The sequence below is a fragment of the Phyllostomus discolor genome, chromosome 8, assembly GCF_004126475.2.
Source record: "Phyllostomus discolor isolate MPI-MPIP mPhyDis1 chromosome 8, mPhyDis1.pri.v3, whole genome shotgun sequence".
NCBI classification, from domain to species: Eukaryota; Metazoa; Chordata; class Mammalia; order Chiroptera; family Phyllostomidae; genus Phyllostomus; species Phyllostomus discolor.
The window spans coordinates 67,433,172-67,456,536 of NC_040910.2; the positions used below are offsets into that span (position 1 = coordinate 67,433,172).

The window sequence follows — 23,365 nt, forward strand, 5'->3', positions numbered from 1 at the left end:
AGGGAAAGGCATTTCTAATAAGTTAAATGGAAATGACTAATTAACCTAATTACATTGGACTGTGCAGCAAAATACCACTGTGCTAAATGGGCATCCAGAGTGGTAGTGAGGGGCCTTTTCAAAGGCTAACAAAGGCATGTATCACAGATGAGATTTTCTAATGAAGAGCAGGACATGCCCAGTACCTTAGGGTTCAGCATTGATGAAACTTAAATTCTTACCAAGGATACTAATAAAAGCAATAGTTCATCACAAAGATTTCATTCATTACCTGCCTATGAGTTCTTCTGGGAAACAAGTCAATCCATCTTCCTCATCAGACAGAACGGTTAAAGAATTTTGTTTTATCATGTCCTATTCAATTATTTTGTTTCTTTAGGCTAAAATCCAACTGAACACTTAAAAAGAGCATTTATCAAAGGCTTCAATGATGTGCACACACAATGCATTGTATTTTCACCTGCTCACATCCTGTATTGTGATTCAGTTTGATGGGGCTGGACTTGGCTGCTCCACAAAACAAACTCAGATACACACACACACACACACACACACACACACACAGATAAAACTTCACTCATTTGCAAAAAAGCCTTTGAACAGCAAAATGAGCTTAGCCCACAAAACCAGACAAAAAAAGCAAAGGGAAGAACAGAAACCAAACAACCCTTTTTTTTGAAAAGAGGATGGAATTAAATTGCACAGTAGCTTTAGAGTTGTGAAGAGTACTTTTGAATCATTCATTCTTTGTGATTTCTGCTGCAGAGGGCTTTGTGGGATAATAGAGGGAAAGACAACTGGATTTAGTCCAGTTAGGCAACTCACAAATCCTCCAAGTTTTTCCTTCTATGGACAAATTTTATAAGGCACAACCCATATCAACCACAGCATGTATGCACCTTAAAGATGGGTAATTAATAATTGTAACTGCAATGCAGTGAACTGTGTCCCCCGAAAAGGTATGTTGAAAAACTAACCTCCCAGCTTTGTAAATGTGACCTTATTTTAAAATAGGGTCTTTGAAGGTGTAACCAAGTTAGAATGAGGTCAGTAGGGTGAGCCATAATCTAATATGACTGATGTTCTCACAAGAGGAGAAGAGACACAAAGACACAGAGAGGGTGGAGGCAGAGATAGAAGTTATGTTGCAAGAAACCGAGGAACACCTAGGGCAACCAGGTGCCAGAAGCAGCAAGGAAGGATCTTCCCCTGGAGGCCTTTTGGAGGGATCATGGCTTGCCAGAGCCTTGATTTCAGACTTTTAGCTTCCAGAAGTCTGAGATGATAACTTTCTGTTGTTTTGAGCCACCTAGCTTGTGGTACTTTGTGATGGCAGCCCTGGGAAACATATATAGTAGCTGTAACCATAACCAGCTTCTATTTACTGAACATTTATATGTCTGACATAACCCTGTGAAGTAGGTGTTATAATGATCATTTTGAAGATAAGAAAAGAAAGTCTCAGGGGAATAAGAAACATGTCAGAGGTCATACACACTGGAACTTGAACTTGAACCCAGAAATGTCTGATTCCAGAGCCTGTGTTAACTGGTTGATCCCTGTCACTGCTCCCATTCTGCAGAGACACTCATCAGAACTGCTTTCCAGGATTTATCTTCCACAAAGGTGTCAGACTATGTCATTGTTCTCAAGTTCTGGGGCAGTGCTGTCCAGCAAGGGAACCACTGGCCATATGTGAATATAGAGCACATAAAATGTGGCCAGGGTGACTGAAGAAACACATTTTTATTGTATTTAATTTTAATTATTTAAATTTAAGTTTAGAAATTGGAACTTGCTTTAGTAATTGCAAAATTTTTAAGTATGTTTGGAACAACTTGGGTATATGAATCAACTGTTTTAACCCTAAAATTTTATGAAATATAAATTCAAGTCAAGTATTACTGATGAACATTAAGCATCTAATTGAGAAGTGCTATAAGTCTAAAAAATACACACCTGAATTCAGGCTTAATACAAAAATATAAAATATTTAATATTTTATTAGTAACATTTATAACAATTATATATTAAAATGATAATACTTGGGCTTATTGGGTTAGATAAAATATATTATTAAAATTAATTTCATTTATTTTTACAAATTTTTTTAATTGATTTTTTTTGAGCGAGAAAGAGGGAAGGAGAAAGAAATATGGGTTTGTTGTTCCACCCATGCATGTAGCCACTGATTGACTCTCGTATGTGCCCTGACACGGGATCAAAACCACAACCCAGGTGCATCAGGCTGATGCTCCAACCAATGGAGCTACCCAGCCAGGGCCTCACTGATTTCTTATTACTTTTTTAATACTTGGTTACTAGAATATTTTAAATTACATATATGACATACATTATATATTTTTTGGACAGTGCTACCCAGGAGTGTGCATTCATTCATAACTTGTGTAGCCTAGAAGAGTTGATGGTTTTCCACACATACATTCTGCATTTATTATAATTATTCTTAGGCATTTTGTAATTTTTTATTTTGTTGCTGTTGTGAATGGAGTTCTCCCTTGTTTCTTTCCCATGTATTATTCCCCTTCTCATTTGCCAGATTGGGTCCAGAATGACAAACTAAGTTAATAAATAAAAATCAAATCACACCTTTATTATTTAAATCAGGGATCAGCAAACTGCAGTCTGCAGGGCCAATCTGGCTCACCATCCATGTATGCAAATAAAGTTTTACTGGAACTCAGCTATTCCCACTTGCTTATCTATTGTGTGTGACTTGGGCCGGTTTGAGCAGTTGTGACAGGGTCTGACACTCAAAGTCTAAATATTTATGATGTGGCCCTGTACAGAAAAAGTTCAGTGACCCCTGATTTCCAGACAGCCCCAAGAATATTTTAAAAATAGCCACTGACTCTGAAAAAAAAGTTAGAGAAACATTTTGGGCAGTGGCAGCATGAGTGGAATGACCCTTGAATCTCCTAAGATGAATCCTTTGAAGGGGAAAGCATGCCTATAAGTGATTAAATGTGGGGCTCAGTAATAAAGTAAATGCAACTCAGATGGGTCTCAAGGGAATGATGCTGAGTGACCCAGCCAGTCCAAAAAGATTACATACTGAATATTTCCACTTACATGACATTCTTGAAATGACAAAATTAGACAAATGGAGAACAGATTAAGTAGCAGCCAGGCATTAGGGATGGGGGAGGGAGGAGGCTGCTATGATTATAAAGGGTGATGTGAGGGATCTCGGTAGTGATGAAATTTTCTGTATCTTGACTGTGGTGGTGATTACATGAACCTTCACATGTGACACACACACATGCACACACAAAATGAGTGCACAAGAAACTGGTGAAATCAAAACAGGTTGAGTGGGTTGTATCACGTCAGCTTCCTGGGTGTGACATTGTACTACAGAAATGCAGGATGTTACCATTGGGGGAAATGGGGTACAAGGAATATCCCTATTATTTCTTATAATAGGCATGTGAATCTACATTGTCTTCAAATCTGAGTAGCATATATAAAGAGAAAGCCAATCACATTCCTTCAGACTCATACTTTTTTGTGCTGTGAAACAAAAAATGCAACAAATGTGGAAGATCATAGCCCCGTCTACTCTGTGTGCAGGGGCCAGTCCCCTGACAGCACTGGTCCTGCCCTCGCTGCTCAGTCAGGTGGGACCAGTTGGCTGTCCCCATGGAGGGCAGGCCTGGGCAGGCTGGGGCTGGTTCATTCAGTCAATTGTTACTGTTCATCATTGTGTGGGACCTGTGAATGCAGGCATGATTCCTATTGATCTTTTCAGTGTTCATAGAATCCCATCTCCACCAAGCTGAGTAACACGGCAGAAAATGAGCTTTGCCCTCAGGCAAACCAGAATTTGAGTCCTGGATTTGCTACTTATAATATGAAGGACGTTGCTTTCTTCATACTTTAAATGGGAACAGACAATCCCTGTCTCCCAGGTAAACATGAGACTAAAATAAGGTAATGCATTTCTAAGGTGCTCAACAATTGTGAACTATGACAGACCATGGATAATCCCAGGCTGCTTTGAGGCTGAGTTAGGATTCACAGGAAGAAGCCTGAACAGAATCTGGCTTCTGTTTCATAGAAGTGCTGTCTCCATCCCAGCCTGAGGGCCTCACAGAGGAGCCCAAGCCTGTCGCAGCCTTAGACACTGGAGGGTGAAAGGCAACTCAGCTGTGTCAGAGCAGTGCGCAGGATCTTACTGGTCCCTCACACCCTGGAGGCAGAACCCTCACACGAGCCAGTACCAGCTAGTCCTCTGTCCCCTGTCCTTGGTCCTCTGCTCAACCTTCCCAGCTCTGCTGTGGGGTGCACCTGTGTTCAAACAGCTCCACGATGAACCCCAAAAGAGAGGCTTGCTGAATTCCCGGGGACAAGTATCAGAGAAACTCCAGGAGATGAGAACTTCACCTTTCTAGGGACTGGTACTGACCTTGATGGTACCCCAGGCCTGGTGGGAGAGGAAGTCCACCGGACTGGGGGTGCCGGTCTGCACTGGAGCTCGAAGCAGGAAATCCAGCTCTGCGGTGACTGCCTCCTGGTTCAGGAGGAGAACCTGTGAGTGGGGGATGGATACCATACTTCCTTAGCTGGTGGCAGTCACAAGGTCACCACTCAGTGTGACTGTTGTTACTCTAGCACTAGAACTTGCCCATTGATTTTGATTGATAAAATGTGGAGTGAATAAAGGCTAAATCTGCCCTGGCTGGTATAGCTCAGTGGACTGAGGGCAGGCTGTGAACCAAAGGGTAGCCAGTTTGATTCCCAGTCAAGGCACATGCCTGGGTTGCAGGCCAGGTCCCTGGTGTGGGGTGCATGAGAGGCAACCACACATTGATATCTCTCTCCCTTCCTCTTTCCCTTCCCCCTTCTCTAAAAATAAATAAATATTTTTAAAAGAAAGGATATATCTCTGTGTATCACCTCTGCGTGCTTCTGTTTTCATATCAGTGTGATGTAATTGCACATGGTGAATGACTACATAAGTGGTTTATGGTTTATGTGTCAATCATACATGCCATGGGATACGTTTCTGCCATCTATTGAGAAGATGACACACACAAATGACATGATTTGAGGACAGTGTCAAACTAATATATGAATATATGCAAAATAGAAGTGCATGTATGAATCAATAATGCTAACAAGTTTCTAGGATAAGGGAGTGGCCAGAAAGCAGGGGAAGGGGAATTTATTTGACTAAACTTTCTGTAATGGTTTTGAATTGGGTCTTGGAGAAGCTAAGGGATGGGACTGTTTAGACAGGAAGGGGAGGCTTTCCAGGGAGGAGGTGATGGGAAGTACAGAGACTGAGAGGGAATCAGGTGTGTTCAGGTAAGGCATCATCTTGTTTGCACTAACTCATGCTGAGAGGTGCCCGGGAAATTGCTTTCTCTTCTTCACATGTTATTCTCTGCTGAGGAGTTACAGATAGAAATATTCACAAAGGAAAAATAATATTGTCAGTTTGAGAAAAAGTCTCTAAGGAGATAATTGGCTAGAAATGGTAGATGAGGTGGAGAAGCCCTTATAAGATGGGGCTGAAATATGTGCAAGAGGAAGAGTACAAGCCGGGTTGAGGCGGGGGTGGGGGGGCTCCTTGGGGCCGGAGAATAAGCGGCAGGAGGGAGATGAGTCTATGCTGAGGCTCCAGTTCCTTCTGTGAGGGCCAAGCTGCCATCTCTGCCGGTGTGGGGAACACATAGGTTAGAGACGAGCCACACTAACACTCCCCAGGAGTCCGGCCCTAGAAACGTGCAGAGTCAGTGCAGATATTCCCAGCCCTGGAAATATCTGATTTTGAGAATTGGAAGAGGTCTCAGATGGTCTGTTCTGTGCTCCTAATTTATATATGGGAAAAAGTTCCAATGCTAAAAGATAAGTACAAGGAGATAAATTTTCTTGTTTTTTTTGATGTTAAAAGAAATAAAAGACAAGGGTTTCTAATTAACATTGGAAGACTCTAGTGCTTCCAAACCCTTGAGGACCATAGTTCTAAAAGATATTTTTAAGGTGAAGATTGCTATAACTACAGAAAGACATTTGCAAATGCATATTCCAGGGGGATGTTGGGACATTAAACTTCCAACCCTAAAATTAAATAATTAATGAGGGAGTCTCTAAAAAAGTTCTTACTGCATCTCAGAAAGTACCTAGTTATTAGTATGGCCAACCAGTTTTATCTTGGGGCTGGCTTGAATTGATTGGTAGTGGCTGCTGGAGGGGTATGTTGAGGAGGATCTTAGATCATCCAGGATCAGCAAGAAAACGTGCAATGATTGATCAAGCAGCTCTGCCATGAGTGGGACAGTGTGGGGAGCATGCATATATCTAACAGGACCTTCTTGTCTGACCTCTCTGCTTAGAGCTCAATAACCTTTACATGCTATAAAAATTGATGTTAAAAGAAGTTATTTATTTATTTTTTATACTTGCTGATTGGGCACTAGAAAATGACTTGTTTTCTGGAAACTTCTCCAATTCATTTTTACCTGAAAGGTGAGCTGGGCAAGGTAGGTCAGCTTGTCACACTCGAAGAGCCCGCGGGTGGTATACTGGTACACGGAGAAGGTGATGTTGTCTATCAGGTTGGTCAGTCGCTCCTGGAGGCTCTCAGCAGGGCCAGCCTTCTGGACAGCCTTCTGGAAGGTGGTGCTGAAGGCCTGGGGGTGGGGGTGCAGGCAGGACATAGGTGATTTACACAGCTGCCTTTGTTTACAGTGAGTAGCCCTACCTGTGAAGAACATTATAATTTCTGAGTCACAGAAACATTTTCCCATCATATCCTGCCAAGAAGGGCCAGTGGCAACAAAAAAACTTTTGTCTTTGTTTATTGTTTTCTTAGTTTGCTCATATGAATTATTATGTTGTCACACCATGGGAAAAGCTATGAGGCATGCAGAGAAGAGCCTACATTTTGATTAGTGAAAAAGAAATCTCCAGTGGCCAAAATAATTAAATCAAATAAGTTTTGTTGCATAACTAACCAAATAAAAAGTAAACACAGTCAACAATAACCAGTGAGGACCATTATTCTACCCATTAGATTTTAAACTTTTAAAAAATCTTTCTTTGAAGATTTTATTTATTTATTCTTAGAGAGAGGGGAATGGAAGGAGAAAGGGAGAGAAACATCGGTGTGTGGTTGCCTCTCACACACCTCCTACTGGGGACCTGGCCTACAACCCAGGTATGTGCCCTGACTGGGAATCAAACCAGCTACCTCTTGCTTCACAATCCACAATCCACAATCCAGCCAGTGCTCCAGCCACTGAGCCACACCAGCCAGGGCTAGATTATAAAACTCTTGATTGTAGAACCAATGTTTTGTACAACTTTGTTGTCTTAAAGAGACCCTTGTATCTGACAGGCCCTCAGAATATTTTTAATTGGTTACTTTTCCTTTGGTAATGATCAGAATCTCAGGTGCTCGTTTCTCTCTGTTCACTCTGCAGTCATTTGATGGGTCCCTGTACATGTCTGTTTTCCTCATGGGCCCTCCCTGCAAAGTTGGGAACACAGGATGCTTTGGGGGCCTCCTCTGAACTAGTCGTTACGGGCATAATATAAATAAAACTCATACGAGTCAGTCAACTTTTCATTGTTTTAGACTTAGATAAAGACTTTTTTAAAAAATACATTTAAGAATGCGGCAATTTGAATGTTATATGATTAGAATGAATCATTAAAAAGTCAAAATATAATTGGGTTTTTTACATTTTTGGCTATGCAGATTTCTTTTTTTCTATTTTCGTTTTGTTGCTTTAAAAAAGATTTTATTTATTTATTTTTAGAGAGAGGGGAATAGAAGGAGAAAGAGAGGGAAACATTAATGTGTGGTTGTCTCTTGCATGCCTCCCACTGGGGATCTGATCCACAACCCTCACATGTGCCCTGACTGGGAATTGAACCTGCAACCTTCTGATTTGCAGGCCCACACTCAGTCCACTGAGCTACACCAGCCAGGGCTTTGTTTTGTTGCTTTAAGAAGAAAAATAATCTTGGAGCTTTCCAACACCAGACCTTTGAAATGCAATGGAAAACAGAAGATTTGTGCCTCAGTCTATCCTCATTTGCAAAATGGGGGGAAACATTAGTGCCATGGTGTTTCTTATTAATGAAGCTCTTGCAGATTTTCTTCATTCAATTTTGATGAGCTGAGCAAAATCTCCTGCCTACCTTCACCCCAGTCCATTATGATGTTCACCCTTACTTGGTAGGCTTTCAATTGGAGTAACAGCTTGTTGCAAGTGGATATGTTATCCAGCACCACACAGAGCAGTTAGGGAAGCTTCTCAGTCTACAAAGACTGAGTGTATAGTTTCCCCCAGGTGGTTACTATGGCTTTTCTCTAAAACTCAGAATGACAATGACCAGTAAAGAATCTCTAGTTCTAAGTTTCAACAAGGTGATTCACAATTCTGGAAAAGATCTAAATACATTTTAAAAACCTAGGTACATTTAGCCTTTTCTTTCCACTAGAGTACTTTTGCCTTTCTTTTCCTTACTATCCTAAAAAGAAGCCCCCTTTTCCTCTTATTTCTGGTTTTTGAATGGCTCTGGTCCTGGGCCTGATCTTGCCTTCTGTGGCTTCCTCCAGAAGGTCTCTCCTGCCCACAAGATCTTATTTTGGCTCTAACTACACTTGTTGCTCTTTTAGGGCCCTTATCCATTACCTTTGTATGTTAGTTTTTTTTATCTTTTCATTTATACCAGATTGCAAGCACACCGAGGTGGGGGCCAGGCCTTACTGACTCTTGTCATTCCCAGAATCCAGCCCAGCTTTTCACATATAAAAGGCACTGAAAAGATTTGTTACAGGAATAACCAAGTCCTGGTGGTGCCCTAAAGAGCTTAGGCAAACTGTGAGGCTGCCCTGGACCAAGGTTCTCAAACTCAAATGCCTTCAGCGGCCAGGTGTGAAGGTCCAGGTAGGCGTAGGGACTGCAGCAACCTGGAGGGAGGACCATGCCTGCCTAGGAAGCAGTCACCCCTTGGCTCTAGTGGCTTTATGCCATGTGGAGTGTGGGCTCAGACTGCCGTATCTCCCAGACTTTCACGAGAAGCCAGAAATTAAGATTTGTATGCATCTCCTTCTTTTAAAATCTTTGTAACCAATGAAAGTATTGCAAAAGTCCTCTGAGGGCTAAGGAAAACAGGTTAGCAGGCCCTTGGGCCTCCTGTGCCCTGTGTTCTATTTGCTTCAGCCTATCAGATTCTTCTCCTTCCAAGCTCTTCTAGAAAGATTAGCCCTCTAGCTGTGCTCCCCCCTGCTGCCATGCACACAGCAGAGGGAGCTGAGCCTTCCATCCCTCCATCCGTCCATCTGCAGGAAAGCCTGGGGAGGTGTCTGCTCACTGGGGACACCCTGGCACCCTGCAAGTGCGTTCTGTTGATCCTCTCCTAGCGTTTGGCTGAGTTTTGAAGAAAAATGTCTCTATAATTAAATTCCACCTTAACCATGTCATGAACTTCCAAGTTCATATTAAATCTGACTTTTGAAGAGTTTTTGCATGTCTATAAGCAAATACACACATTTTAATATACTCCTCCAAACACTTTGGAAAACTGGGGTGTGAGACTGTGGTCTATCTGTGGTTCTGATACTTTGAGAAAGCCTCTCTCTTCTCTGCCAGGAACAGGAACTGTAAAACCCAACCTCAAGCTAAAGCCAAAATGACTTTTGCTTCAAATCGCAGAGAGCTTCTGAGTTATTGTTGTTTTAGTATTTTCTGAAGACATTTACTTTAGCTCCTTGTTATTAAGCATTTAAACCTACTTTCAAAGATCAAGCTGATCAGCAAGCAGTTTTTTGCCATTCTTAATAACAAAATGGGGACCTCAAATCCTACCTCCTTACAATTAGAGGTTCCAGTGACAAAACAAGCCTACATCATGGTGCTGTTGCTGAAGAACAGCTCACAAGGTATTTTTGAACACATGTTTTCATGGGCTTTGTCTGATTTCTTTTTCTTAGGAAGTCACGGAGCTCAGTTGTAACTACTCTTGGAACTAGGTGGTGATCCTGTAGTTATGAGGCTTATCATGCTAACTTTTATACAGTTTTAAAATATTTTATAATTCTTTCACATGAGGTTTTGACTTGAATGTAAGACCAAGTGTTGAATTTCTTTTAACATAAAATATTGCTAACACAGTTCAGTGAATCTATAGCAACTGTGAGCTGAAGGACAGAGGTTGGGAAATGGTGACATGCCATCTCCAGCTAAATGAGTCCAGGTACTAGGGTCCCCAGATTACTCATCTGCACGCCTTTGTCCCCATACCTTGGTGTCCATGTGGCAGTTGACCTTCACAGAATGAGGTGTGAAGCTCTGGTGTGTGTCTGCATGTCTGTATGTCTATGCCCCTCTCCCCCAGATGTGTGTATGTCTGTGTGTCCTATGTTTGTTGGGTTAAACCAAATAGGTTGTCCAGAAATGCTCTACCACCCACTAATGCCTCTTCAATTGTTTTTTTTTGTGTGTGAATTCTCTAGAGGAGAAAGATATATAATATTTGCAGAGATGCGCTTAAAATTTGTGTCTTTTTCTTGAGTAAGATAAGTTTAGTCAGCACTTAGAATTTGCTAATGTCTTTGGTTTTAGAAATATTTCAACAACCAAAAAACAGTAGTTTTGGGATATAAAGGTAATAAGAAAAGTATAAATAATTTGAGGTTAGTCTATCATTATTTCCTGCTTTGGTTTTAATGGATATGAATGACACACACATTTGATTGTTGCTATATATTTTAAGCTCTTTGGGGGCAGGGATTACTTCTAATATTTCTAGGCATCCTCTTCCACACACTCAGTGAACACAGCACCTGCCACATCATGGTGCTTACTGAATGAGTGAGGTTGAGAAGTGGTATAGCATCTCCTCTGTTTCAGCCAAATAACCAATGAGTTATGAGAGACCCAATTAAAGACCTGAGGAAAATAATATAGGTTTGAAGCTGCTCTTCTGCATTTGAGCTTAAAGAGCTGCCATAGCTAATGAAAGCACATGGATAATCTCCCATGGAGACTTATGCTGGCTCTATGATACTGCTTTATTATGATTATGTAAAAAGCCCCAGGTGGGAGTCACCTTGAGAGAAAACTGGTACATGGGGTGGATCTTGCTGAGGTCATTCATGATGAAGTAGAGCAGAGAGGCTCGGGCAGCAGCTGGTCGATAGTGCTCTCGGGCCTCGTTGATTTTTGCTTCGGTCACATTGGCCTCCTGGAACTGTCAGAAAAAGCAATAGAGGTCCATTGTTCAAACCAACCTGAGAATCACCTTGGTCTCTCTGTGTAAGTACATGTGCGTCTGTGTGTGGGGTGGGATAGATTGGGATGGTGGTGGTGGCTGGAGTGTTAAGAAAGCCACTGTGGTATTCCTCCACAGAGCTTGGGTGAAAGAGATGATACATTTCAGTCTTCCCCAAGAGTGGGGTGTCAGCTCTTCCAGTGGGGTAACATGGGTTACACATGACTCCAAACTTCAGGTCTAACAAGAAAGAGTTCATAGAATCACAAAAATATATACTGAAAGTCAACCAGAATTCCAGGTGGGAGAAATCCAGTAAAAGAAGCACAATCTAATCTTCTGTTTTCTTAGGTTTTATGAAAAAGTTAATATACTAATTCACAAAGAAAATGTCTCTCAGTGGAATATTCTATTTTTAGCAAATTACTTATTAGAGGTAAAAATAAGAGAACTAAGCATCAGAAAGAGGGATTCTGTAAAAACACACCACTAAATACAAACCTCAGTCTGACCTGCCTCATGTTCCAGAATAGAGTGAAACTACTGTTAATTCATGAGAGTCTCACAGGAAAAACAAACAAACAAAAAAACCACAATGACTTTTATGGAAGATGAGCTTGCAGTAAGCAATTAAAACTTCAGGAGGAAGTGTTACCAAAGGGGGCAATTAGAAGACCCAACCACATAACTCAAAATCCCAGGACTAGCATCGCAAGAGCTGAAGATGATCATACAATATAAAGCTCATCAGTAACTAATTAACCTTAAAGCAGTAGAGGTAAATAAAGTATAAAACCAGAACTATATATATAAAAAAACAGACATTATCTGAAAAAGCACTAGTTAGAACACCTAAAAATAAAAATACAGATATTTAAATGAAAAACTCAGCACATAGATTAAATAATTCACTCAAGTTGTGAAGAGAATAAACAAACTAGAAGATAGATATGAGGAAATTGTTACAAAAGCAATGCAGAGAGAAATAAAGATGGGAAATATGTAAAAGATGCAATGAGACTTGGCACACTTGGCAGATGGAATATGAAGATTCAAAATACATCTAACAGAAGTAAGTAGAGAATAGACAGAATGAGGGAGAGGCAGCATTTGAAACTACAATAGTTATGGCTTTTCCAAAAGTGATGAAAGACCAGATCTCTTTCTTTGAAATAGTCAAGGTCAAAGAAAGGTAACTCTCCACAGACCATTGAAGAAATAATTATTTGCCTTAATTAGAAGAAAACTGAACCCAAAGGAAGGAATGAAATATAAGAATTTCTTAAATATAGGGCTAATGTAAATAACAGACTTTTCTAAAAACCACAACCAGTTTGGAAGTAGTAGGTAAAAGCAAGGTTGAACTAAAACATAAAACAGTAACAGCAGATGGGAGAGGATGATCAAAATGTTCTGAAATCCTTACATTATTTTGGAAGAGGCTAGATATATTGCTGAATTTTAGACTTTGTCAAATTAATGTCTCTATTGTTAAGTCACATATTAAATGAAGTATATATTTTTAATGTATACATGAAATGAGGTTAATCAAATAAAATAGAATGAATAACTTTAAAATCAGCAAAGGATAAAAGGGGAGGATAAAGAAAAAATCAAGAAAGGAGAAAAAAACGAAAGGCATGATTAGGAGAAAACACAAGGAAGATAGTCAAAAGGAATGTAACGATATCTGTAATGTTAATAAATGTAAATTGGTTACATTCAGTAGTTAAAAGACAATGGTGCTCGGAAGGGAGTGGATGTGAACAGGAATCACACAATTGTGCATATTGGTGTTATCACAGTCCCATACTCTTCAAGCTCACCTGGGTCCTTAATGCTGCCTATTAATCTCTGTGTCTCTAGTCAACATTCATTTCCATTTCTTGCAACAACTATTGTAAACCTTCACTCTTCTCCCCAAGCCCTCCATCTCACCATCATTCCCTCTATTGGCAGATAACTTGACTCATGCTTTCACAGATTATACAGAGACCATAAGGAAGAGGTTTCCTTAATTTTTGCCTTCCCTTCTATTTCCTTAATTTTCCGTCCCCCTACCTGAGTTGTCTATATGCCCATGAACCATTTCTAGATTCATGTTTTCCCCCTAGCCCCTATCACATTGGAACAAACTCTCCATCTTTCTAAAGATAAGCTCTGTGTCTTGGCCAGGTGCTCAGTTGGTTAGAGCTTCATCCCAATATGCCAGGATTGCAGGTTGCTCCCTGGTCAGGGCACATACAGGAATCGACTGATGAATGCATAAATAAGTGGAACAGCAGACTGATGTTTACCTCTTTCTTCCTGCCCTTCTCTCTTTAAAATCAAAGGAAAAAAAAGTTCTTGCACAATGATCGATGACTACTAGAGTTAGTGGGATGATCACATTGTAAGGTATAAAAATGTTGAATCACTGCATATACACATGAAACTAATGTAAGTATATAAGACTGTATACAAATTATACATAAATTAAAAATAAATATAAGCTCTTCAATGGTGACCTGAATTACATTTCTCCTGAGTTTCTTATTTACCCCACTCTATTAACCATTCCTTGTCATTCCTGTAAATTCAACTCTTCTTGGTAACTGTTCCCTTTTGCCTTACAATCCATGCACCCTCCCACCCCCAGCTAAGTAAGACCATAATGCTCAGCCTCATCCATCTGAGGGGGAAGAGCCTTGAAAGATTGGTGCACTCTTTAAGTGGCCATCATTTCTGTCCTTACTATTTCATAGTTTGGCTACTTTAAAGAATTGCCTCTACTCACCTCTCCTTTCCCATCTCCCACTTACTGTAAGTCTAACGCAGGCTTCTACTTCTCCTACTTCACTGAAACTGTTCTTCCCAAGATCATTCATAACTCCATTTTGCAAAACGCAGTGGATACATTTCAGCTATATCTTGAGTTCTCAACATCACCCAACACTGTTGACATCCTTTCCTCTCAAAATACTTTTTTTGGTAATACCTTATTTACCTGCTTTTCCTTCCATCTGTCTGCTCTATTCCATTCTTCACATCTTTACTTCTCTTAAAATGTATTAGTATTCTTCAATGCTCTACTCCCAGTCTTATTGTGTTATCTGCACCCTGGGTTCTTGTTATCTCCCAGATAGAAGTCAAGAGGGATCACCAGAAACCTCTAGAGACCCTGGTGCATTGGCCTGGAACCAAACCCAGGTCTCCCACACAGCAGGCAAGAAGTTTACCATTGAACCCTCCTGGGTTCTTGGGAAATCCTGAGACAGAAATCAAGAGTTCACCACAAAAGTAGTTATCAGGCAAGAGGTTTATAAAAAACTTGTGTGCTGAGGGAAACAACAATTAAAGGGGAAAAGAAAAATGTTGTTGCTCCCTGAACAAAAGCCAGGGAACAGCTTTAAAGAAGTTGGGGTGGGAAGGATGTGTGATGTCTAAATATGTAGATGTGGGGACTCTGGTGTCTGTGCAGTGGAATTACATGCTTCTTCATGTGTCATATGTCTCATTAGCATGTTAAATCTTAACAGAAGGGTGTGGTGTTTTTCTAGCATTTAAATGAGGGAGGGTTGCTGAAAGGGCAATCTTTCTCACTGGAACACAGGTGTGAGTGAAGGGAATGCAATATAAGCCCATTGGAGTGAAGCTTGCAGACAGCAGTGTCCTTCCATCTAGCTGCTAATTGGTTGCAAGAAGAAGGGAAGATATAAGGGAAGATTAATGAGTTTTTGACTTCCTGCCCACTGGGCTGCAGGAGTAGCCTGCCTATTTCAGTAGCACACACATCTTCTAGGTAACTTCATCCATTTCTAAAGTTTCAATGATGAACTACTCATTGATGATTCTCAGCACTCTATCTCTAGCTCAAGATCATATATCCAAAAACCCATGGCACATTCCCATATGAATGGCTCAAAGGCATTTCAAACTCAACACAACACAAACTAAAACCACCATTTTTTCTCATTCCCCAATCTACTTCTAATCTCTTCTTTCAGTTGTTGACAGCGATACTTTTCCAGGTGTTTATTCCTGGAACCCGAGCCATTTCCTTGACTACACTTCATCCACATACAGGGGTAGCAAAAGTAGGTTTATAGTTGTGAGTAAGTGAAACAGAGTTTATTCTTGTATTATTTATTAATTATTGTATTATTTTCCATATAAGCAACTATAAACCTTCTTTTGCCCAACCCTGTATAATCATATCCAATCAACTAGCAAGTTTTTCAATTCTATCTCTTTGAGTTTGCATATCGCTCTTGAATTTGCCCACTTCTTTGCACCATAACTGTCAACCTTAATTCAGGGTACCATCACCTCTCATCGGAATTATTGTACCTTCTAGTACTTTCTCTGCCTCCACCTCCCCAAGCTCTGCTCCAGACTGTAGCTGGAGTGATCTTTCTCTAAAGCAGTGTTGATTATGTTTCTCTCTTGTTTTAAAAGGGAAACAAACAACTCTTTTGTGATACCAGACTCCCATCTGAAGTGCAAATCTGTTAGCATGGTCTACCAAGTCCTTTGCAATGGAAATACCATCTATGTTCATGCCTCATCTGCAGTGACAACTTCCACCCTCATCTACAGTCTTGATGTTCCAGTTACACCGAACAGAAATGTCCCTCTCCCTCTGGCTGAGTGCTTTTCCTTGGAGTGCTCATGGCTTCTCATGCTCCCTCTGACACAGCCCTCATCACTGCTTTGTCGCTGCCTGCTTATTGTCTTTCTCCTTCAGAGGACCAGGTCCTGGGATCCTGAGATTCTGGCAGTTCATTGCCGTTCCTTCAACTTTTGTCATGGAACTTGAAATATAACAGCCTCCAAGTAAATATTTATTGGATGAACAAATGAGAAAGAGAAAGAAGGCAAAATGAAATGAAACAACAAGAGAAAAAGGTTCTAGAAAACACTTGATGCATGCCAGGCATTCAGTAAATGATCACTGATGTTAAAGAGAAGGATCAAGAGAGTAGGAAAGAGGCAGTGGGGAAAAAGAAATCAACATGGTCAGTTCCACCCTTACCCTCAGTGGGTTGGGTCGTGTTCCCCTTCCCTTCTGCCCAAGGCATAGAACTTCTGCTGAAATAATTTTACGAACTTTGCATGCCCCTATCAACAGATGTGGAGGCCATAGAGAACTACCAGTGAGACTGTGGTCACACCACAGCCACAGAGACTGTGAAGCTGGCCCTTCCTGCTCTCAATCCCTTGCTCCAACCTCAGGTATCTGTTATCCCAGAGTGGATATGAACTGGTTTATTGGCCCTGCCCATCACTAGTCTTCATTTTTCTTACCTTGTCCCTGCCCAGAATGGAGTCTTTTATATTTGGAGAGATCTCAGTAATCTGGCAATAAGTGTATTCCCTCCAAGTTGTATTGTTCCTGGACACACACCTACTCAGAACCAGTACCTTAAATACTCTTCTGATCCAAGAACAGGGCTGAAAAAGAGAAGAGCCCTGTGCAGGTTCAGCACCCTGCTGGGAAGGGGTGAGGGGGTTTGCCCTAGGAATTTGTGTCTTTTAGTCCCCCATAAGGGAAAACAAAAGCCTTCCACATGTTGTGAAATAAAGAAAGTTATGTACAAAATTGTTTGCAGGATGGCACTGTTTTTGAGAGCCAAGATTCCTGGGAAGTCATCAAAGCTCTCTCATTAAAGTCAGACGTGTAACATGTTTGCAGGGTGGGGTTTTCTGAGGGTGCAGTCATGCTTGAACCAGCTGACTCTTACAGTAATGCAATCCCTGAGTTTCAGGGCCATGCCACCTACTCAGTGAGGAACAAAGTTGGAGCTGCCATTCTCTGCACAGAATACAAGGCCCCCATAGACTGAAGGGCCCATTAAAAGTTTGTGGAGTTGTGTTGTCAAAAGCATTCCCCAGAAGGTGGGAACTCACTCACCCAGAGTGTGGGGCAGTCATTTCAGGAATCTTGCTTAACTTGATTTTCTAGAAGAAACTGAGGTGGGTGAACAAGCCATCTGTTACTCTATCTGCTGCTTCTTTTTTTTTTCCCCCTGAAAGTTGAACTCAGGGTTTAGCAGGAGGGCCTTTGCCTCCAAGCTTAGGCTGTCAGAGCAGTTTTACCTTTTTCTCAACTTCTGCAGCAGTCTGCTTGGTGACCTCAAGGTTCTCCACCAGAGCCATGTCTCCCAGGAAGTTCCCAGATGCCGAGGAGAGGCGAGAGAGCAGGTTGTCTTCCAATGTTTTCAGGGTGATTTTGAACCCATTCTGCTGCTTCGTGAGCTCTGACTGCAAACATCAAGTAAGGGGGAGTCACATATAGAAGCCCAGAGCACCCTACTCTTGGGATAGGTCTGAATAAATAAAGTTTTATGTGCCCAGACTCCCTTCTCTTAGAGATGGCAAACTGAAGACAAAACAGCAGAATGATCAAGGCCATAAGCAGATGAGATACAAATGAGTTGAATCCCTACTGCACCATTTCCCGATTATGTGACCTTAGGCTAATTTACCATCTTTGCGCCTTTGTAACCTCAGCTGGGTTCATCTCAGTCCCCACCTCTAGAAGTGCTGTGCAAAACTTCACACAATGATGATACATAGTCTGTTCATTAAATGGAACCTACTTTTTGTGAACAGTTAGAGGGTAGAGTCAAGTGTGAGTTCTCCAGAGGGTCCTCTCTATCACCACTTTATTCTTTCCAGATGAATAGCTCTCCAATGGAAAAGGTTTTTTTGTTTTTTATTTTTAAACAAAAGCAACCCAAACTGTCTCATACAGTTTAGACAAGATCCTTGTAGGACTCTGCTCTGGGCTGGCGTGGGTGCTGGTGGCCAAGCTGAGCTCTCCTGGCCTTCCCTCCCCGAGGGTTAGACTGCATACATACCCTGAGGCACTGGCATGCTTCTTGTTGGGGCAGGGGCAGAAGGGCAGGCAGCTGCCATTTATTTGCCCTTGTAGAACTTGGGATGATTGTGTTTGCATCCACTAAAACAATCTTCCTATTAGAGGCTCAAGACATGGCTGCCCCAGTCATTTTCTGTTTCTTAATGATGTATTCCTGAATCCTGCTTCATGGCCAGGGTTTGCTGCTGTTTGCTGGGAATGCTGTGCCAGGGGCTTTGAAATTATTCAGGAATTAGCTCAAATGCCGTCATCTTCTCACAGAATCTTTTCCTGACTTTCCCAGTTTAAACTAGTCCCTGAGCTCTCTTATATCACCCTTCTTAATTTTCTTCAAAATTCTTATTACCACCTGAAATGATATATTTCATTTGCTTGTTTACATTCTTATTTTCTGTGTCCCTCCAAGAGATGGTAAGCCAGTGAAAGCAGGGGCGTGGTTTTCCTTGGAGCCTCCCGAGTCCTTGGCACCTGCTACAGAGTTGGTGCTCCAAAGGTAGCTGTTTGATAATGGGATACTTGCAGGAAGCAAGGCCCAGGCATTCCTGATGTCAGTCTCACATAAATTGTAATTCTAGACTTGCATTTTCTAGTCTAATCAGGGCTAAAGAGAGTACAACAGGGATTACTGGGTCTGGACTGAATTGTGTCCCCAGGTTGTAGGTTGAAGCCTTCACTCCCATTCGACTGTATTGGAAATAGGCCTTTAAGGGGTTGAATATGGTTAAATGAGGTCAATATAGTGGGGCTGGGGTCTGATTGGAGTAGTGTCCTTATAAACAGAGACACAGGAGGAGTTGCTTTCTTCCTCTGCACACACAGAAGAGGTCTGTGAGTACACAGTGACATGGTCATCTACCAGCCAGGATGGACAGTCTCACCAGAAACCAAACATGCAGCCCCTGTTTTCAGCTTAACAACTCCCAGAACTGTGAGAAAATAAATTTATGTGTTTAAGCCACTCAGTGTATGGTGTTTCGTTATAGCAGCCTGAGCCAAGACACTATCCTAAGGTTTTCAGTGCCCTTGCAAAGCTGAATCCCACTTAGTCCTGACCAAGTCATGTGACCATGTGTGAGAGGAGGCCCTCATGTGCTGGCCACAGCATGTTCACAGTCTCTGCAAGGCTCTGCTCTCAGAGATTAGCCTCTCTCTCTGACTCTGTTCTTGAGCTCACTCTATCCTCTGTTTTCCCAACTTGGTGTTCCAAGTGGCTAGATGGGGTTGGCGCTCCTCCAAAGTCTAGCAGAGCCCCTGCAGCTCAGCTCCAGAGAAAATAGCCCCCCATACCTCTCCCAGAGTGGGGAGCACTGTGGGATTGCTGGGCACTGGACACACCTTCAGCTGCTCCAGGTCTGGTCTCTCCATGCTGACCACAGAGGCCAGCAGCTGGTCCTCCAGGCCATCCCTGGTCACGGTGAAGTTGATCAGGGTGGCCTGAGCCTGCAGCTCAGGCTGGTAGTGAGGGTTGGCAAGCTTGGTGTGGAGTATGAGCCGGAACTTAGGGTTGTATTCACACTCTTTGTCTCCGATTTTAATGAACCTAGAACATAGAGGTTCATGTGAAGTGCGGTACCTTCCCATGAGATCCAGTCAGAGACAGAATTCTAGAGTTATTTTTCCAAGATCATAGTAAATAATATTGCTGTTTCAGGTGGATTCCTCCTAAGTATGTCTAGTGTGAGCGCTAGGATCCTGGTTTGCACTAATGTGGGGCACAAGAGTAGAGGGTGGGAGACTTTTCCCTTTGGCCACCATGTTTGATTTTTCAGGCACAGCTGTTTGGAGAGCCATTTACACATTGGGAAGCATTTCCAGCAGATGGCAGTAAAGTGTGTGCAGAAAGGGCCACTTTTTTAGTTGGCAAAAATGTACCTCACAGCCTGGCAGTAGGGCTCAATTTTTTCATGGCTGATGGTGAAATGACTTCCATGGGTGAAAATGGTTAATAAAGTAAATGAGCACATCTTGAGGACACGTAAAGGTGAGTTATGGCCTGGGCACTGGGAGAGGCTTCTGAGTCCAGCAGGCCTTAATGATGATCACCCCTCCCTCTCCTGTGTGCCTGTTGCCCTTCTCTTTCCCCCTTTCTTCCTCCTTCTGCCATATGCTGATCACCTACCAGCACCCAAAGCCATAGGTATGACTCATCAGATTGACAAGGAGCTGAGTTCTCAGGAGTCTGGCTTAAATAAAATGCTCAAGCTTAAAAATCAGCCTGCTCTTTGGCCACTTGCCTTTTAAAGTTCCTCCAAACCAGTGCCCTTTGGCCATTTAGAAGGGAGTCACGGAGGACATTGACTGATGGAAGCAAAGTTATTCTAGGCAACTTTCTCCAGGCTGTGAGGGCAGCTAAACCATGCCTCTCCTGGAAGAAAGAGAAGAGTGCCTGCTGTGGGTAGATTCTTGACATGACCTGAGGAGAGGATGTTCTGAGAAGAGCAGATCTGTCCACAGTTCTACTAGGGCAGTGAACCAACTCTTCACAAAGGGTGGACAATACAGCTGGACCTTACCGTCCCTTTTTAATGACTTCTCGCCCAAGCAGTGGTCCCAGAATAGGATCAATGGACTCTTCCAGGTTTTCAATGAGCACCACATCCCCAGCTTCCAAGGCACGCTCTATGGTTTGAAGGTAGCTGGGGAAAGGCAGGCAGTATGAGCCTGTGGCCATGCATGGATGCCAAGGCAATTTAACAAAACCTCTGAAGCACAGTGATAAGCTTGGAGGTACACTTACCTGGGATGGTTTCAGTGGCCACATTTTTCTTTATTAAAATGATATTGATGTAATCTTATGTAGTTTTAGAAGTAGGGAAAAATTACAAAACAATGAAAATTAACTGTAACCTTTCCATCTATCATTTACATTTGGTGTTTGTATGCTTGCATGTAGCATATTTTCAAGTTTATTATCAATATTTCTATTTATAGTGGTATGTTGGTACTTGTTAATTTGTTCTGGAACTTGTGATGAGTGCTGAAACCAATGAATACTGAATGATGAAGCATTCTCCCTTTCCCGGCAGTGTCATGGCTCATACAAGTTCTAACAAATGCAGCAAGTCCCAAGCAGGCGCCAAGAGCTGAAACATGTTTTCTTCACCAAAATGCAATGAGTACAGTGTCTGATAAGTTCTGAAGCTGATGAGTATCGAGGTATGATTGTATTTTATATTATAATATTTATATAATAATTTATATTTGCATTTATATTTATTTAGTATTGGATTTACATAGCATATTTGATTCATAACCTGGTTTTTGTACATAAAATGCATTGTAAACATTTCCCCATGTCATTAAATATTCTTCTATAACAATTTTTACACAACTGGATGTTAGATTGTGTTGATACATCTTAATTTATTTGTAATGAATTACCAAAATCTAGCTTATTTTAAAATATGTAATGTTATGTAGAGTATAATGGGCATATTAAAAGTTTAATTTTCTGTAAATAGATTTATGAGTTTGATATAATTCCATTCCAACAATAACTAAAAATAATTTTATAGACCTTGACCAAAGTTTTGAAGTTAACCTAAAAAAATAAATAATGAAGATAATAAAAAAAGATAATCAAGAAAACTCATATAAGCTAATACTAAAATATTTTATATAAGTACAACAATATATAGGTAGAAAAAATTCTTTTTCTATGAGTGATAAATTATAAGAGTTAAAACATTTTTCTTTGTGACTTTTTTCTATAATGATATGTTATTTTTGTGATGAGAAATACCACAATAAATGTTACTAAATATAAAACTACATAATTAAAGACTGGTATAATATTATATAAGTAGAAAGGATTAAAGACTATTTAATAAGAATTCAATATAGAGTAAAAAATTACCAGTAATTAATTGGGGAAAGGATGGATAACTTAATAAATGGTATTGGAAGATGGCTAACCAATTGAAGAATTAAAATTAGGTCTGTACCTTGTATAATACCCTAAACTGTTTTTCAGATGATTATATTTCATTGTAAAAAGAACACTCATAGAAATCTAAAAAAACCTAAGTGAATATTTACATAATTTATGGACAGAAGATGACTTTTCTAAGCAAGGTCTATGGAAGAAATGAGTCACCGTGCGAGCAAACTGTAGGATGTCAAACCCTGCAGATGAAATTAAGAGACAAATGACACTCAAACAAATTTCTGCTTGGATGAAGGGAGGCTGCACTGAATAGTCTTAGCACATATGGTATATGATGTAATATTTGTATTCAAGTAATAGATACCAAATCTAGAAAACCATGTAATAGAAAAGTAGTAATTCGATGTGAACCGAGACGTAACTGAACAGGCATTTACTGAGGGTCTCCTACATATCAAGTGCTGTTTTTGGTATTAGAAATATAGGAATGAGCATCAAGAATGAACACTTTTTCTTAAAATGCAGTTGTTGGTTAGATAGGAAAGCATACTTTAATTAAATGCATCTTGTCATTTCTCAATAAAGTGTGCTCTATAAGAAAGGATCCATTCTGGTATTCAATATTTGCTTTATTTAGCTATCTTTGTTACATTGCATGTTTGATTAAACCACTGTGGGTGAGCTGGACCTCCAGACAGGCATGTTTGGGACACGTGATCAGGGCAGCAAACCTCCCTTTGGTGGCTGTGGGTTCGAGTGCATAAACCTTGGATTTCTAAGTGAGGATCACCTTGGTTTAAATACTGCCTCCATCCATTTAAAAAATTACTAAATTAATTTTTAATTGTGGTAAAATATACATAAATATACCATCTTAACCATTTTCAAGTGTGAATTCCAGTGGCATTAAGTCCATTCACATCATTGTTCCCATCACTATCATTCTTCTTTAAACTCTTTTCTTCTTGCAAAACTGAACCCCCTCACCCCTTTAAGCGACAATCCTCATCTCCCCCATCCTCTGGGGGACAGATTCTGTCTCTATGGATCAGATCACTCTAAATATACATGGAATTATGCAGTATTTGTCCTTTCATGACTGGCTTATTTCACTTAACATGATGTCCTCGAGATTCATCCATGTTGTAGCATGTGTTAGAATTTCCTTCCTTTTCAAGGCTGGATGATATTCCATTGGATGCATATACTTACACTTTGTTTATCCATTTATCTGTTGATGGACACATGGATTGATTCCACCTTTTGGCTCTTGTAAATAATCCTGTTATGACCCTGGATGTATAAATATCCATCACTTTTAAAACTGTATACTCTTGGGGCAATTACTTCTGTGAATCTCAATT

The 23,365-nt window shown here is 40.9% G+C and overlaps 1 protein-coding gene across 5 annotated transcripts in view; it reads right to left on the reverse strand.

Annotated features, from left to right (window-relative positions):
- DNAH9 (dynein axonemal heavy chain 9) overlaps nucleotides 1-23,365 on the reverse strand; it is a 335,540-nt gene that overhangs the window by 49,593 nt on the left and 262,582 nt on the right. For all 5 annotated transcript variants that reach the window (XM_028534618.2, XM_036032967.1, XM_036032969.1 and 2 more), the window contains 6 exons: nucleotides 20,629-20,751; nucleotides 19,451-19,655; nucleotides 17,332-17,496; nucleotides 11,092-11,232; nucleotides 6,489-6,659; nucleotides 4,430-4,552 (listed from right to left, as the gene is read on the reverse strand). In XM_028534618.2, the coding sequence (XP_028390419.1) occupies nucleotides 4,430-4,552; nucleotides 6,489-6,659; nucleotides 11,092-11,232; nucleotides 17,332-17,496; nucleotides 19,451-19,655; nucleotides 20,629-20,751 (928 nt within the window). The remainder of the gene's footprint in view (nucleotides 1-4,429; nucleotides 4,553-6,488; nucleotides 6,660-11,091; nucleotides 11,233-17,331; nucleotides 17,497-19,450; nucleotides 19,656-20,628; nucleotides 20,752-23,365) is intronic.